The sequence below is a fragment of the Neopsephotus bourkii genome, unplaced genomic scaffold, assembly GCF_033783945.1.
Source record: "Neopsephotus bourkii isolate Nb327-2 ecotype Australia unplaced genomic scaffold, CSIRO-AGI_Nbou_v1 NB_1630, whole genome shotgun sequence".
NCBI classification, from domain to species: domain Eukaryota; kingdom Metazoa; phylum Chordata; class Aves; order Psittaciformes; family Psittacidae; genus Neopsephotus; species Neopsephotus bourkii.
Window position 1 is genome coordinate 5169837 of NW_026902105.1, and position 14023 is coordinate 5183859.

General features: G+C 39.4%; 1 protein-coding gene across 2 annotated transcripts in view; it reads right to left on the bottom strand.

The window, feature by feature from the left end:
- Window positions 1–14023, bottom strand: part of RSPO2 (R-spondin 2) — a 111240-nt gene that overhangs the window by 44238 nt on the left and 52979 nt on the right. For both annotated transcript variants that reach the window (XM_061373400.1, XM_061373401.1), the window contains exon 2: window positions 3127–3315. In XM_061373400.1, coding sequence (XP_061229384.1) covers window positions 3127–3315 — 189 coding nt within the window. The remainder of the gene's footprint in view (window positions 1–3126; window positions 3316–14023) is intronic.

Here is a 14023-nt window from a genome sequence, read left to right on the forward strand (position 1 = left end):
TCAGAAAAAAATATTTAAAGCAAACAGTGCTGTCCCTGTGGTAATTGAACCCCTCAGCAGACCCTTACAATTGCATTGAATACAATAGTCTCAGAGTCATATGCTCAGCTATACTACATTAGAAATAGTCAAGCCATGATATATTAATGATGTCTTACTATTTTGTAACAGAGTTTAAAAAAAAAAATAGCTTTCTTAATACAGTGAATTTACTACAGGTACTTAATAAATGCTCAATTTATTTAAAAGCTTCTCTTTATCTTGATTTTACTGAAGGCACATGGAAGGGGAAATTACACGTTTAGCAATGTCGAGCCCTCCTGTGAAGAAAGAAGGTGAACCTAAACAAATGGAATAGCCAACCAAAGCTGAAGGGAGCTGTAATTTCTCAACACTGAGTGCTTCCTCCCCCTAAAATTGTAGAAGTTACTATGGATACAGACTAAGTTGAAAGGTTCAAGACAGGCTTGATCCATTAATCAGGCCAATGTTAAACCAACCACCCAGGTGACAGATTTCATCTTACTCTTTAATTCAGTTTTGGCTTTTTTCTCATGAGATTATTTCTTTTCAGAGCAGTTCAGTTCAAAGTCAGTAATTATTAAAATTTCTTGGAAAACTAACAAAGTGTAGCTTTTCTCTTGGGTATTCTTCCACAGAAGAGACTCAACACTTTCCAATTTCATGTCCAAATGTACTGCATTCTCATACTGCAGTGCTCGGGATGAAAAATATCTCCAGCAGGACCTCTACATTGATTTCTAGAGACAAGCAGTCTCACATTACATGAGTCACTGTTACTAGAAAAACAGTCTAGAACCTCTTAGCAAATTCAAGACACACACATACAGCTTACATGTAGAAAAGAAAGCTAATCTTGAAATTCAAAATTTCCATTATTTTAGAGTTGCTGCACTTGGCTGTTGCATTTATTGTGTTACATTTAGCACTGAATATGTTTGGATTTTAAAATCATATCAACATTTTCCACAAATATGTGTTCTATCGCTTGTCTAATAAAAATGGGCAATTTTAACTTATGCAATTCAAGCCCTGTAACTCCCAGAAGGATTTTTAAACAGCCAGAATTTTTCTTATTTTTAGCTGAGAGAGTATTATCTGAGCAATGGAGTCTGTAACTAAGCATACGTAAAAGTATCTAACATCAAGCAGGAAGAAACTTATTCTACTTCTTAAAAATGTTTATTTTAAGTCAACTTCAATCCACATTCAAAATGTCTGTGTGTCCACAATGCAATGTATGTGCCATGCAAGATCACCAAACCAAATAAAAAAAAAAAAAAAGATGTGATTTATAAACACACGAGTTGGCAGTTACACTAAAATAAAAATATACAATACAAAAATCATTGGAGGAGAACCAAAACTGGTCGGTAAATCCAACTGCATCATTGTTCTCACAGGGGGAGACTGTCAAAGGCATGAGGGTGAATTAAGTATCCAGTGCTCAACACATGTCAGCATGGGTTGGACACAATTCACATTTATGCTTTAAAAACTAAACCTGTAATTCAGGGAAAAAGCCACTTTCAGTAAGTGGTAAAAATGAAAAAAGTTATATTGAATTCACCATCCACCTTCTGTAAATAATCTTTTGGTTTGGGGTTTTTTTTTAAAGTAAAGAAAGACTTGTGAGTACAGACTACTTTTTCTATTTCCTAAGCACAGTACAGGCTAATACAGATAAACTAATCTATTTCCCAAAGTTGTGACTATATTTAAAAACATTTTTACATAGGCAAGTTTTTACAGCACGGTTTTGAAAGGTTTAAAGTGGGCAAGTTGCTGAATTCATGAACATGTTATGAAAATGAAGGCCAAAATCCTAAACTAATTTACAGAAGGGATACATAAACCGTATACTGGTCTCATTTAATTTTTCATCAAAATCTAGCCACCTGGTATAGATTAGGCAGCACTTGGCAATATTACACAGCAGCTGGGGACACAACCTGAAGAATACCATATCTATGGAGCCTGCACAGGGAATGGGGAAAGAGAGTCAGGACGTCATTCCATGGGCTGGGACAGGTCCAAGCATGGCTATGAGTGCTCATCATCCAGCTCAGATTGCCACGGACTGACCTCACACAGGTCTGAAGATCATATGTGATGCAAAAGCCAGCACCCACTTTCTCACAGTGTGGTGCATCCCAGTGACATGTCACAGTACTGAGGGGTAGAATGCCGCTCATGGAACAGACACTTGTTTATTCCAGGAAGCAAAGTAAAGCTATTTCTCACTTCAGGTTCCTAGGTTCAGTGATCTAATTCTGGTTAGACTGTCACAGACACACACACACAAAAAAAAACGCCTTAAGTATGAATTAGAGGTAATAACAACGATTAATAATCCATATGGGTAATACTGCACATATGAGCATATGGAAAACTCAATATGAATCAGCACAACTGCCAGACAGCAATGAAATAATGTGCAGAGATACCAGAGCACTTGTTGATTTTAACAGTTGTGTTTCTAGGCACAAACATGCAAACAGGGAATCTTGTTGCACATTAGCAGGTTGTAAATTTGCAAATAAAATGCAGTACTAAAAGTGAAAGGTTGGTTGTTTGGTTTTAATAGTACATCTGTTTTATTAAAATAGCAACACTTATATATTAAAGTATGTCTGGTGCGAGGTGTCTGGTCACATGAAATTTGTATGGGAATAAAAAGCATGACAAGAAGCCCACCCATACTTTAGTGTATGTACTGACTAGTACCTACATGAGGTGCTGTTAAATTAATGCTTAATCCTTTTTATTTTCATATAGTGGGAATTTGTTTGTTAAAATTAGGAATATCTGCTTAGGTCACCATTCTTTCCTCAACTTCCCTTTTAACTAAAGCAATAAAATCAACAAAAATAATCATAACAATAAAAACTAGGCTAATGCATCAACTATTTAATCTGCTGAATGTTACATATCTTGGAATGAGTTGGGATGTTCTTTAGCAAAGAAGTTTTATGATGATCTTGAGACATCTGTGGAAATATCACTATGTTCCACAACATATCATTTTAAAAACTGAGCATGAGTTATGGCCTTCCTACAACAGTGAATGTAAGGGTTCAAAAAAAAAAAAAAACAACAACTCACTTGAACATCTGTTCATATCTGGCGTTCGAAGTCCGTAGTACCCCGATGGGCAGGAATGCAAGCATTCACCATACTGTCTCATTCCTTCTCTTCGTAGGAAGAAGAATAACTTGTGTTGGCATCTGATGCATCCATTATCCTTTGAACAAGATAAACAACCTTTGCAAATTGGATTTGGTCCATAGCTAGCTGCAAAATAAGAAGATAAATTGTATTTTGAGATCATTTGGAAATTATTTTGGCTAGAGGTTCTCTTCTCTCTGAAGTGTTACTTATCTACCACATGGTTACAAATAGTTTTGAGAGGAAGTTTCTGAAAGTGCACTTCACTCTCATACATCTGCACTGGCAAGTGAATAAAGAGAACTGCAATCTCTAAATTTTTTATTGTACATAGGGCAATTTAATGAATTTACACACATTGAAAATAAAAGTATCAGCAAGCAGAGACCAAGCTATATAAAGTTCACTAGTGTAACTCAAGTAAAACCCAGGTGCTGAATTCTAGTTTGAAGCTAGGAACATAAGTACACAACAAGAAAATATATGAACAAGAGCACACTGATACATGCACTTGGAATGACATGTTCATGGAAATCCAGCAACCACACTGCTGTAGTTTCTGACTTGTGAATATTTAGAGAATTCTCTGCAGAACAGGTACAGCACTAGCAATGCTGTCCCATAGCTCTCAGGGTCCAGTCCTAGGGCAACTCTCTTCTTGCAGCCTTTTCTTATCTTTCTAAGAAGAACATCAAGACAATTATTTCCAAGAAAAGAGTAGCAGTTTTAACTTCCAGGAGCCTTTTTCTACAAGTTTCTACCAAAATGGGCTGAAAACAATCTGCGCAGACATTATTGAAGGAGATTACCATTTTAGGTCACCAGTTGCTGTGACTTCAATTCTATTCTCAAGTTCTGGTTTTCTTTCCCCCCTTTTGTTTTTTTATAATTACTTGGCTGACAACTGCAACACAAACCTCAGCTGCATTACTTTTGCCCTTATGAGCTTTTATTATCCCACCTTTCCACAGAGTCACCAAACACTGCCTTGTCCCCATAGGCCGTCAACTCCTCAAGCCCTGAGTCAGCACAGCAGGTTAGCAGAGAGAGGATGGCTCATGACATTCTTGGAAACAGCATAACTTAACAGGTCTGGTTTAAATATTAAATTGGTTACAGGACTTCACAGAAATTTGCCAGTTCAAACTCTGTTTATTGGAAAGAAAACAAAAAAATACCATACAACAGAAGGAAAGTGTCTTTGGGGTCTCAAGAGCTTTTTAACAGAGCAGCTAGCTAAAAGAACAAGGACTATGTCTAATGGTTATATTTTTAAAAGCTTAGAAGTATTCACGCCCTAACACAGTACTCTGGTACTTTTATCTTGTATGGATGGATAATTGAGGCTGTTCAATGGAAGACTTTGCCAGCAGAGCCAGGAAAAGAAAAAGCCCATCACCCTCTGGAACCGGTAGCTGATAAGCTTTACTCTCACCTTCACACATCTGCACACCACATTCCCACTCCCTCTCTGTTCCCGTCCCCCACACATGCCACACCAAATTCAGCCCAACAGCATTCAACTCTGATCTTGTACAAAATAATCCTAGTGGGTGGCAGGCAGGACAAAAAGGCAAGCAATCATTGTGAAACAGCTCAGCCAGTGGGACACTTTGAGTCCTGAAGTCCTCTGGCACCAGGCTCACACAATGAGAACCATTTAATGGGAATAGCATCCTTACCCTCTAGGGTATGATTCTTTGCCTCTCTGATAACCCTTATGTAACAAGGCTTCCTATCAGATCAACAACTGCCTTATACTACTAAACCAGTTCCCATCTCCTGTTGCCCACAAGACTTCAGATATAACTTTTCCCTACATTCCATGTCGCTACTCTTCTCATTCACAATCCACATCTTCAAAGACATATAAGATGAGAAACAAACAGATGATGAGCTAGGAGTGGATACATCCTTCATGTCACTGTCAGCAGGGAATTGCCTATCTGTAACCACATCAAATAATGTGACCACGTACTCCGAAACAATTGTTGCTTAACACATGGTGGGCAATCCTGTAGTCTTCTGAATCTCTTTTTAGTCCCCTTGGATCTCACTCTTAGTAAATCTGTACCTCCAGCTTGTTCAAGATTCCTCAGAGAAGCCTGTACTATACAAAAGAATTAAATAGAACAAAGCAGTGAAGATGCAAGATGCCTGATTTGTCATTCAAACACTTTTCTTTGGAGTTTCAATCAGCTGAAGTAGATCTCATATACAGCATGTGCACAATTACAACTCTAGGGCCAGGCCAACCACTGAACAGCATGGTTACAGCTAAAGGTGACTATATATATGAATATATATATACACAGATATAACTAAAAGCTATACAACAGCAGGCCTGCTGGCAACAGACAAGGTACCAGGGTACACCTGTCTCAAAGGGTAAAAAGATCTTTGCACAGGAGTTAGCAGGGCTCCCTGAAAGAGCTTTAAACTGTATTTGAATGGGGAAAAGCATAAAACCAGGCTCACTAGATAAGTCTGGGGGCAGCACACCAATGTTTATGTGCTAGCTGAGGTCCTTCAGTGTACCACAATCTCAGTGGAGGTAGGGGATTGAGATCCATGAGGCAGCAGAGAAGCAAGACTTAATGATGTGTTAGAAATCACAAAAGCGTCTGAGAATGGTCACATAGCAATTAAGGCTTTTCCCCCCAGAACAGCGGCAGAATCAATGGCCCAACTGAAGTGCATCCATACCAATGCACATGGCATGGTAAGCAAACAGGAGAAGCTGGAAGCCACTGTGCAGCAGGAAAACCATGACATAGTTGCCATCATGGAAACATGGTGAGATGACTCAAACAACTGGAGTGCTGTGATGGATGGCTATAAACTCTGCAGAAAGGATAGGCAAGGAAAGAGAGGCTGTGGTGGAGCTCTGTGTGTTAAGGAGTGTTTTGATAGTCTGGAGCTTGACAGTATGGTTGAGCGTTTCTGGGTAAGAATCAGGGGAAGGCCAGCAAGGCACATATCATTTTGGGAGTCTGTTATAGAACACCCAACCAGGATGAAGAGGCAGACAAAATATTCTGTAAGCAGCTGGGAGAGATCTCTCAATCGCTAGCCCTTGTTCTCATGGGGGACTTCAACTTGCCAGATGTGTGCTAGAAATACAATACAGTAGAGGGAAAACAAACTAAGAGGTTCCTAGAGTGTGTGGAAGATAACTTCCTGACACAGCTGGTGAGTGAGCCAACTATGGAAGGCATCCCACTGGACCTGTTGTTTATGAACAAAGAAGGACTTCTGGGTAATGTGATGGATAGAGGCCATCTTGGGCATGGCAATCACAAAATGACAGACTTTTCAACTCTTGGAAAAGTAAGGAGGGGGGCCAGTAGAACTGCTACTTTGGGTTTTCAGAGGGCAGATTCTGGCCTGTTCAGAAGCCTGGTTAACAGAGTCCCTTGGGAGGTACTCCTGAAGGGCAAAGGGGTCCAGGAAGGATGAACATTCCTCAAGAAGGAAATCTTAAAGGTGGAAGAGCAGGTTGTCCTCATGTGCCAAAAGAGAAGTCAGCAGGGAAGACAACCAACTCGCCAGGTCCTGACCTTGGGTCGCAACAACCCTGTGCAATGCTACAGGCCTGGGGAAGAATGGCTGGAAAGCTGCTCAGTGGAAAAGGACCTGGGGGTGTTGCAGACATTTAATTATGCTGATTACTCTGAGCTTCAGCTATAGCTTTGTCCTAACATACTCTCACATGAAAAGGAGCTAACAGAAAAAATGATGCTCCATTATCCTGTGTTATCCTTTTTTTGGCGATGGATGGCACATCTTTCACAGCTTAAGGTCAACACAAGATATATGAAGGAGTTGAATAATACAGTAATTTTGTAAGTTGCATACATTTATTCCAAAATTTTCATGTGTGTGGAGGTTCCCCAAACCATGACATCTAGCCTCTCTTATCTCCTGACCAGCCTTAAAAAATTATGTGCAATTTCTATGCTTGCATTTTTTTTCCCCTGTTACAGAAACACTGGGAGATTCAGTTCATCAGAACTGTAACTCACTCATTGACTTTGGATAACAGAGTTCAAGATGGTCACACAGTTAATGGTCACATAGTGATGACTTGTTCTTCTAGTTGATTAGGTTATAACAAAAAAAATAAAAATGCATCAGATATTTTTATTTTTTTTAATCACACTAAGGAAAAAAACCCACTAAAGGATTATACAACGATAGGGACGTAAGGGGAAATAAAACGATTTATATGATGCAATACAGCCAGTGAACTTTATGAAATAATCTGAAAAGTTTCCACTGTGCTGCTCAAGCATGACATTGAAAAATTTCCAAGTATTTTGCATACAGTAAGTTACCATGAAGTATATCACAGAACTGGTGGTCTTCCACATTGTTGTTCCCTGTATTCTTTTCAGAGCTTCATGGGAAGCATACTGACTTCTGTGACAGTTCAACATGACCCAGTGCAGGGAAAATCTTGGTACAGTCTACTACTACATTACCTAGATACTGAACAAATACTTCAACAAATCAAGTACCACAGCACTGGTTTCAGCGTCATCAGCAAGCCATGTTGAAGATACCAACTTAACTTTCTCTCTTTGCCCCTACATACACAGGCTATCATTAAATCCTACTGAATCTCCCCTGCCCCAAAGTCTTCCCTTTCTATCTTGGCTTCTTAACATAGCAAATACAACACATTCTTATCACATACAGCTTCTTCAATTCTCATGTAATTCCTCTTTGAAGGAGGAAGCCAGTGCGTGTGTTCAACATAAACACCTATACACTTCCTTTCAAATTTCTTCATAATTTTCTTTTTTTTCTGTATTAGTCTGTAAGAAAAAATAGCAAATTTACAAAACATGGTCAATCACATTCCAGGTATCCAGCTGCAACGCATGCAATGCAGAACATCACACGACTCATCCCTGTTTTGACCCTGCCTGTAACACCCTCCTCCCTCAACCGTGTGTGCCAGGCAGACAGGTTTCCTCCAACTAAATCCCTCATGGAAACTCGCTCCTTCCACAGGGCCTACAAATGTTAACCAGCATCAGAGCGCTGCTGTCGTCACATCATAAAACTGAAAATGCACACATGCTCCAAGTCAGCACCATCCTCTGGGTCTCACAGTACAGGACTGCCCTGGCTGTCTGTTAAGATTGTAAGGTCTTTGCAGAAGGACTAATGTTTTGCACAGCCATGTAAGCATGTGCATGGGTGTGAACACCGCGCACACTCCTTTATACAGATAACACATTTTTCCGTTCCTTGTGCCTGCTGCTTCTACAACTAAATATCTGGAGTATAAAGAATAACCATTTACAGGCTAGATTAGCTATGGTGCTTTTTTATTTTAGATCTAGGATTAAAGCTGCCAAGATTGAAAAGGTTACTTGAGAACACAGACTAGTACCCAAACACTGAATGAGCTCTAGGGTGTTCAAAGTTTCATGGTTTGGATTTGTACCAAGTAAAAGCAAATGCCAGCTAATTACTTTAACTCGTCTGGATCAAAAGTATTTAAGCTATATTGCTGAAGCAGTTTTAACTGAATTGTTATGACTGTTTGAAATCACAAGAGAATCAATAGTACAAAATGAGTCTATCCTGCTCCCCACAAGAATACAACTTGTTCTGTAAGCAAGAGATCTAACAGCATTTGATTTTCTGTGATCTTACTGTCTTGCAGTCCATATCACAACAACTGCTACTAATTTGTGTCTCTTGTATACTCACTCTTTAGGTGTCACAAACATCTTTTGAACCTGGTGCTTCAGTTCACCACAAGATCTGGTATTTTTACACTTTCATAAAATCCCAACTGAAATAGACAAATGAATCCAAAACCAGCTAGAGAAAGAGGAGGGCCTGGCAGAGAAACAAGCAATAGAAAACATCATTACCTAAACATAATTTCTTTAGAGGGACAGGCTAATGTGCTCTTTAAGTGCCTAATATCCCTCATTGCCTGGTCTCTGTGTCACTTTGGCAACCTTTGGTCTTTCGAACTCTCTGAAGTCAGAAACTGGGTTTACTGGTACAATGGCCAGCTTAATGGCACACTTGCCCTAACTGGAACTGCAGCTACATAAATGCTGGTACCTGGATTTTAGTTCAGATCTAGCAGTAATGTCTCTAAGACATTCATCACTGTAAACATTAGGTGTGCAGAGGAGGGAAGCAACTAAAAGACTACTGCAAGCTGCACTTTTTGCAGAAAGAATTCACTTAGTGTTATAAAGATATCCCACGCATCTCAATAAAACCAAATAAAATATGCTTAGCATATATCTTCAGGGTACCAAAGAATGGAACAAAGAATATAGCCTTACAGGTACACCGATATTACACCGTGTACCAATGTACTAACACTGTAAGACTGCAAGGTCGTTATAGATAAAAAACATCTGACAGGCTATGAATGGATGCTGTCCAAGAAAAACACCTATTTATCATTAGAGCTGTGTAAAAGCAAAAAGTAAGTTTTGGACAGAAAACTTCAATAACAACAAAAAAAGAAGGGGGGCGGACGGGGTGGAATTACTAGCTTGACTCTAGTCATTGCCTTCAAGAGAATTAAGAGAATCAAGGTGAAAGGGTATTCTCATAACAATTAGCCCAATGTCGTATATAAAGAAGCCACAGAACTTGCGCTTTACTAAAACATATAATTTAAGACACCATTCAATCTTGATTTTTAAACTGTCAGTGGTAGGAAACCACCATAACCTTTGTTAAGATATCACAGGGCTAATCACTCTCACTGTTGAAAATCTGTTCTGGAATTTTGAACTTCAAATAGCAACCACGGGACCTTTCTATATCTTCGCCTGCCAAATTGTTAACAGTTTTTCAATGTTTTTTTTCCCCCAATGCAGACACTCTGATCAGGTCAAGTCTTAGCCTTCTCATGGGTAAGATAAACAGAGCAAGATTCCAGAATGTCTCACCGCAAGGCAAAGTATCCAGTCCTTTGATCAATCCCTTCCCATTTTATGAATAGGCTTATGGGCACCAAAAAAAAACTGCTCAGCATGGGAAAAGCTATTGTACCAGTGCCAAAGACAGAATACAACTTCTCCACTTTTCCTAGATACTACTCTCAAAAACATTCATGTGTTATGTAAGTCTTTTTGACCACAAAGACACCATTTCCCAAGTTCCATGCTGGTCTGGGTATGAAGCTGTCATTTTTTTGAGTTACAAAGACAGCTCAGTGCTATCTTTATCAAGATGCTGGGTCTTAACCGCTCAGAATAATTTTCTCTGAAGCTCCCCACATGTCAGAAAATCCACGTTTCCCACCCTTCTTCTGGAGGCAGACTAACTGTAGAGTGGCATTTCACTTCAATGAGTTTGGTATAAATCTTACTAAATTTATGCTCGTAAATGAACAATTTTGCCTGCTTATTATGAAACCATTTATTCACTTCCTTTAGAAGTCTGAATTGTATTCTCAGTGTCATAATTTTATGCTTAAACTACTCCCATTTTTCATCTCATTTCATTCACTATTGATATATGTCCTTCTGATTATTCAAATCTAGGCCTCAGATGACTTATCATCATTCCATCTATATTCAAAAGACAGTGAACTTTTTGGACTTTTATTCCATTCCTAAATCAAAACATTCTACTTTTCCTATGTGAGTATCCCATTTAATACTTTCAGAATTTTCTGAAAGTAGGGAGACTCACTGTGAAGATCAGTTAGATGTTATTCTCCGTCAGCACCCTGGCAAGTCTCAAGAAATCACCTACATGTTGAGATATTTTGCAATATTTAGTAAGTACATGTATTAACAGTGCTGCATACTGACTACCAAATTCAGAAGCCTACTTTATCAATAAAATGACATGCATGCTGGTTTCAGGATGTCTTGGTTGCTCAGATATTTTAAGAACATTACTGATGTTCTTTCCAGCCAGGCTGAAGTGCCAGAGAGGTAGTTCAAAGATCTCAGGCATCCTTCTTCATTCAACTGTCTGGAGCTTTTAAAGGCATCTCTCAGTCACTTTCTGGATACCTGCTATCAACTGGAAATATTTAACTCCCCTTGTCCTCTTCTGTCTGCTGTTCACGGCCTACCAGTCCTCACTTGCCCTCAACTCGGCTCAATGCTGCTTCCTCCTGATGTGAAACTTTCTCCACATTTTCCCTCTGTTCAGTTCCTTGGGGGACACTTTCTCTGTCCCTGAAAATGGAGCAGCACTGTTTCTTCAGTCTGGTTGCTCTTTTCCCCAGTGACAGTACTCATCCTTTCAGTCCAGAAATCCAGTGCTGTCAACAATATGCATGTTACTCACAAGAAGCGTTTTCTGGCTACCAGAATGGAACATTTGTTGCAGGTTACAAACACCACTCTGTCACCTGCCAGCCTAAAACTCAAGTACAGAAATAGACATAGAGAGGAAAGTGTCCTACTCCCTGCTCAAATATCCTAGGAAACGTTAGCTTTCACTGCTGTTCACTGTTCATACATTCACCAGTTTTACGCTGGGTCTTCCTGCTTCCCCTGACAGAATTCAACACCAATGCTTGAAACAAGGGAGAAAAGGTCCAAGCATCACAAGCAGAGACAAACAAAAAGGTAAAATAAAATATACTATTAAAAAGTCCCCTTCCCTCTTGCTCATGCATACAGGTCAGCTACATAACCTGTTCATAAAAAAAACCAACAAATCCAATCAAGTCTTACCAACCAACTGATTCACAGGTCATCTACCTTGAAGCCTAGCTCCCAAGAAAACATGTTTTACCTTTGATGGTCACAAGTCTTGGGCACATGATGCACGTTCATATGTACATTGCTAATCCCACTTCTGAGCTTTTATTTATAAGCCAATCCATTTCAGCTATAATAAGAAATCGCATTACACCAACAAATGGACCAGACATTTCCTTTAATCCATTCAAAAGTTGATTTGTGAAAGTGGCTGCTTCAGTTGTTATCACGCTGAAAAGAGTCCCTCCAAGGTGACCCCTGTTTCATCTGCTTATGAAATGCTAGAATGATTCTTTTTTAAGAACCCTTTATTCTAGCAGTACCAAAACATGGCCAATACATAGCTGCACTGTTTGAACAGCTGTGAGCAGTTTTGTCTACTCCAAATCTCAAAATTCTTTATCTTTTCTGGCATCTTCAGTCTCTGTGAAATTATCCATGATGTAAGCTTTCAAGAAACTTGCATCAGGTAGCTTTATTATTTAGGGTACTTTATGTGCCCCAGAGAATTTGATTAAATGATGTTAGTTTCATGTATAACAACCTCAAGAAACTCCAAACACAAAACCCAAGAGGATTTTTGACAAGTACTAGTTTTGAAGAATAAACTATCTTCCCATTTCTCTTATTATATGCTATATTAATTAGATTTTCAGCTTTTTGCAGGTCCATAGAGTAAAATGCAGAAAATCCCCAAAGCCACTACCTACAAAAACAAAACAATCACATCTGAGATTCTGGATTGTTCCACAAACTCCAGCAATTCAGACATGAAGGCAAACACCACAAGTCAGTATCTTTGGCAAGAGCACATTCATTACATCTGACAAAAACTGCATAAATCAGTTGATGGGACAGAAAACAGACCCCCAGTCTGCTCTACCCCTAGGATCAAACCCAATGTCCATCTCTCTCCGGCATGCTTTTCATGCAGTGGAGGGGCTCTTTTGCCTTAGAGGCGCAGTAGGCTGGTTTCAAAGAAGGGACATCTACAGCTCCCTCCCACCAGGCCACCTCTCTGTCACTCAGCAGTCACAGCTCTCCAGCAGACACTCAAGTTCAAAAGAGTGCGAGCATGCTGCAGCCTCTGCGCCTGCACAAAGCCAACTTTAAACCATCTACAGCAGGAACAGGGAATTTTCAATTTTCTGACACACCAATCGCTGTGTCCTCTGAAACACGCTATTGAAAAATCTCCTCAGCTAAAGTTTTATCTCTTCTTCACTTACATCTCCTTTACCTCATCTACGTACGAGACATCAGAGCACCTTCTAGAATTTGTGTGTAGGAAGAAGTAAGCAGGGAAGACAGTTCATGACAACCCTCACATTTCCCAGCTCATTTCAAGTGGGAAGTTCATTTGTCTTCCATTAAAAATAAATTCCACTGGGAAGCATGAGCAGATGCTGAACCAGAGCCTGGTAGTTCCAGAAATAGTTGTGGCACTTCCAGATACTCACTGTACCTGGGACCAACTCTTTATATATGGTGTTAATGTGGAAGCTGCAAAGAGAAACAAAAATTAAAGAAAAATAATCCTTTTCTTTCCTCGTAACACCATACAGGTGGAGAGGCCTGGTCAGTGGAGTCCACAAGGCAGTGTACTTCCACTTCTCATGTGGTTAAAAATCTCTTGACCACCAGCAGTCTCAGACCTTTCTTTTTCATGCTATAGTCTTCCAGAAGTGCACAGGCTGTTGCAGCCTATTTCTTAATTACAAAACAGAACAGAAATACACAGAAATTCATTTTCCTCATGTACATATTCTGTGTGCCCTATCTGATAGCACATTCAACAGCTAACTTTATCTAGTATTTTGCTGCTGCAAATCAACATCTGGGGCACAAATCCTATTGGAACAAAGGCCCAGGGTTTAAACAAATTCATTTTTTTCCAAGCCTTTTAATATCTAGACTATTTCAGCTAGCTGCTGTAAGATTCTTCTCTAGCATGCAGGTGAATAAACACAGATTTAACTTTTTTCCCTTTTGACGGTGTGTTTACTTTGCCTTCTATTGTAAGTTATAACTTTTCCAAGCATTGAAAACTGTAGGAATCCAACCTACTGGCTTTTCAAACCAAAACACAGTTTCAAACCAGATCCACCCAAACCACT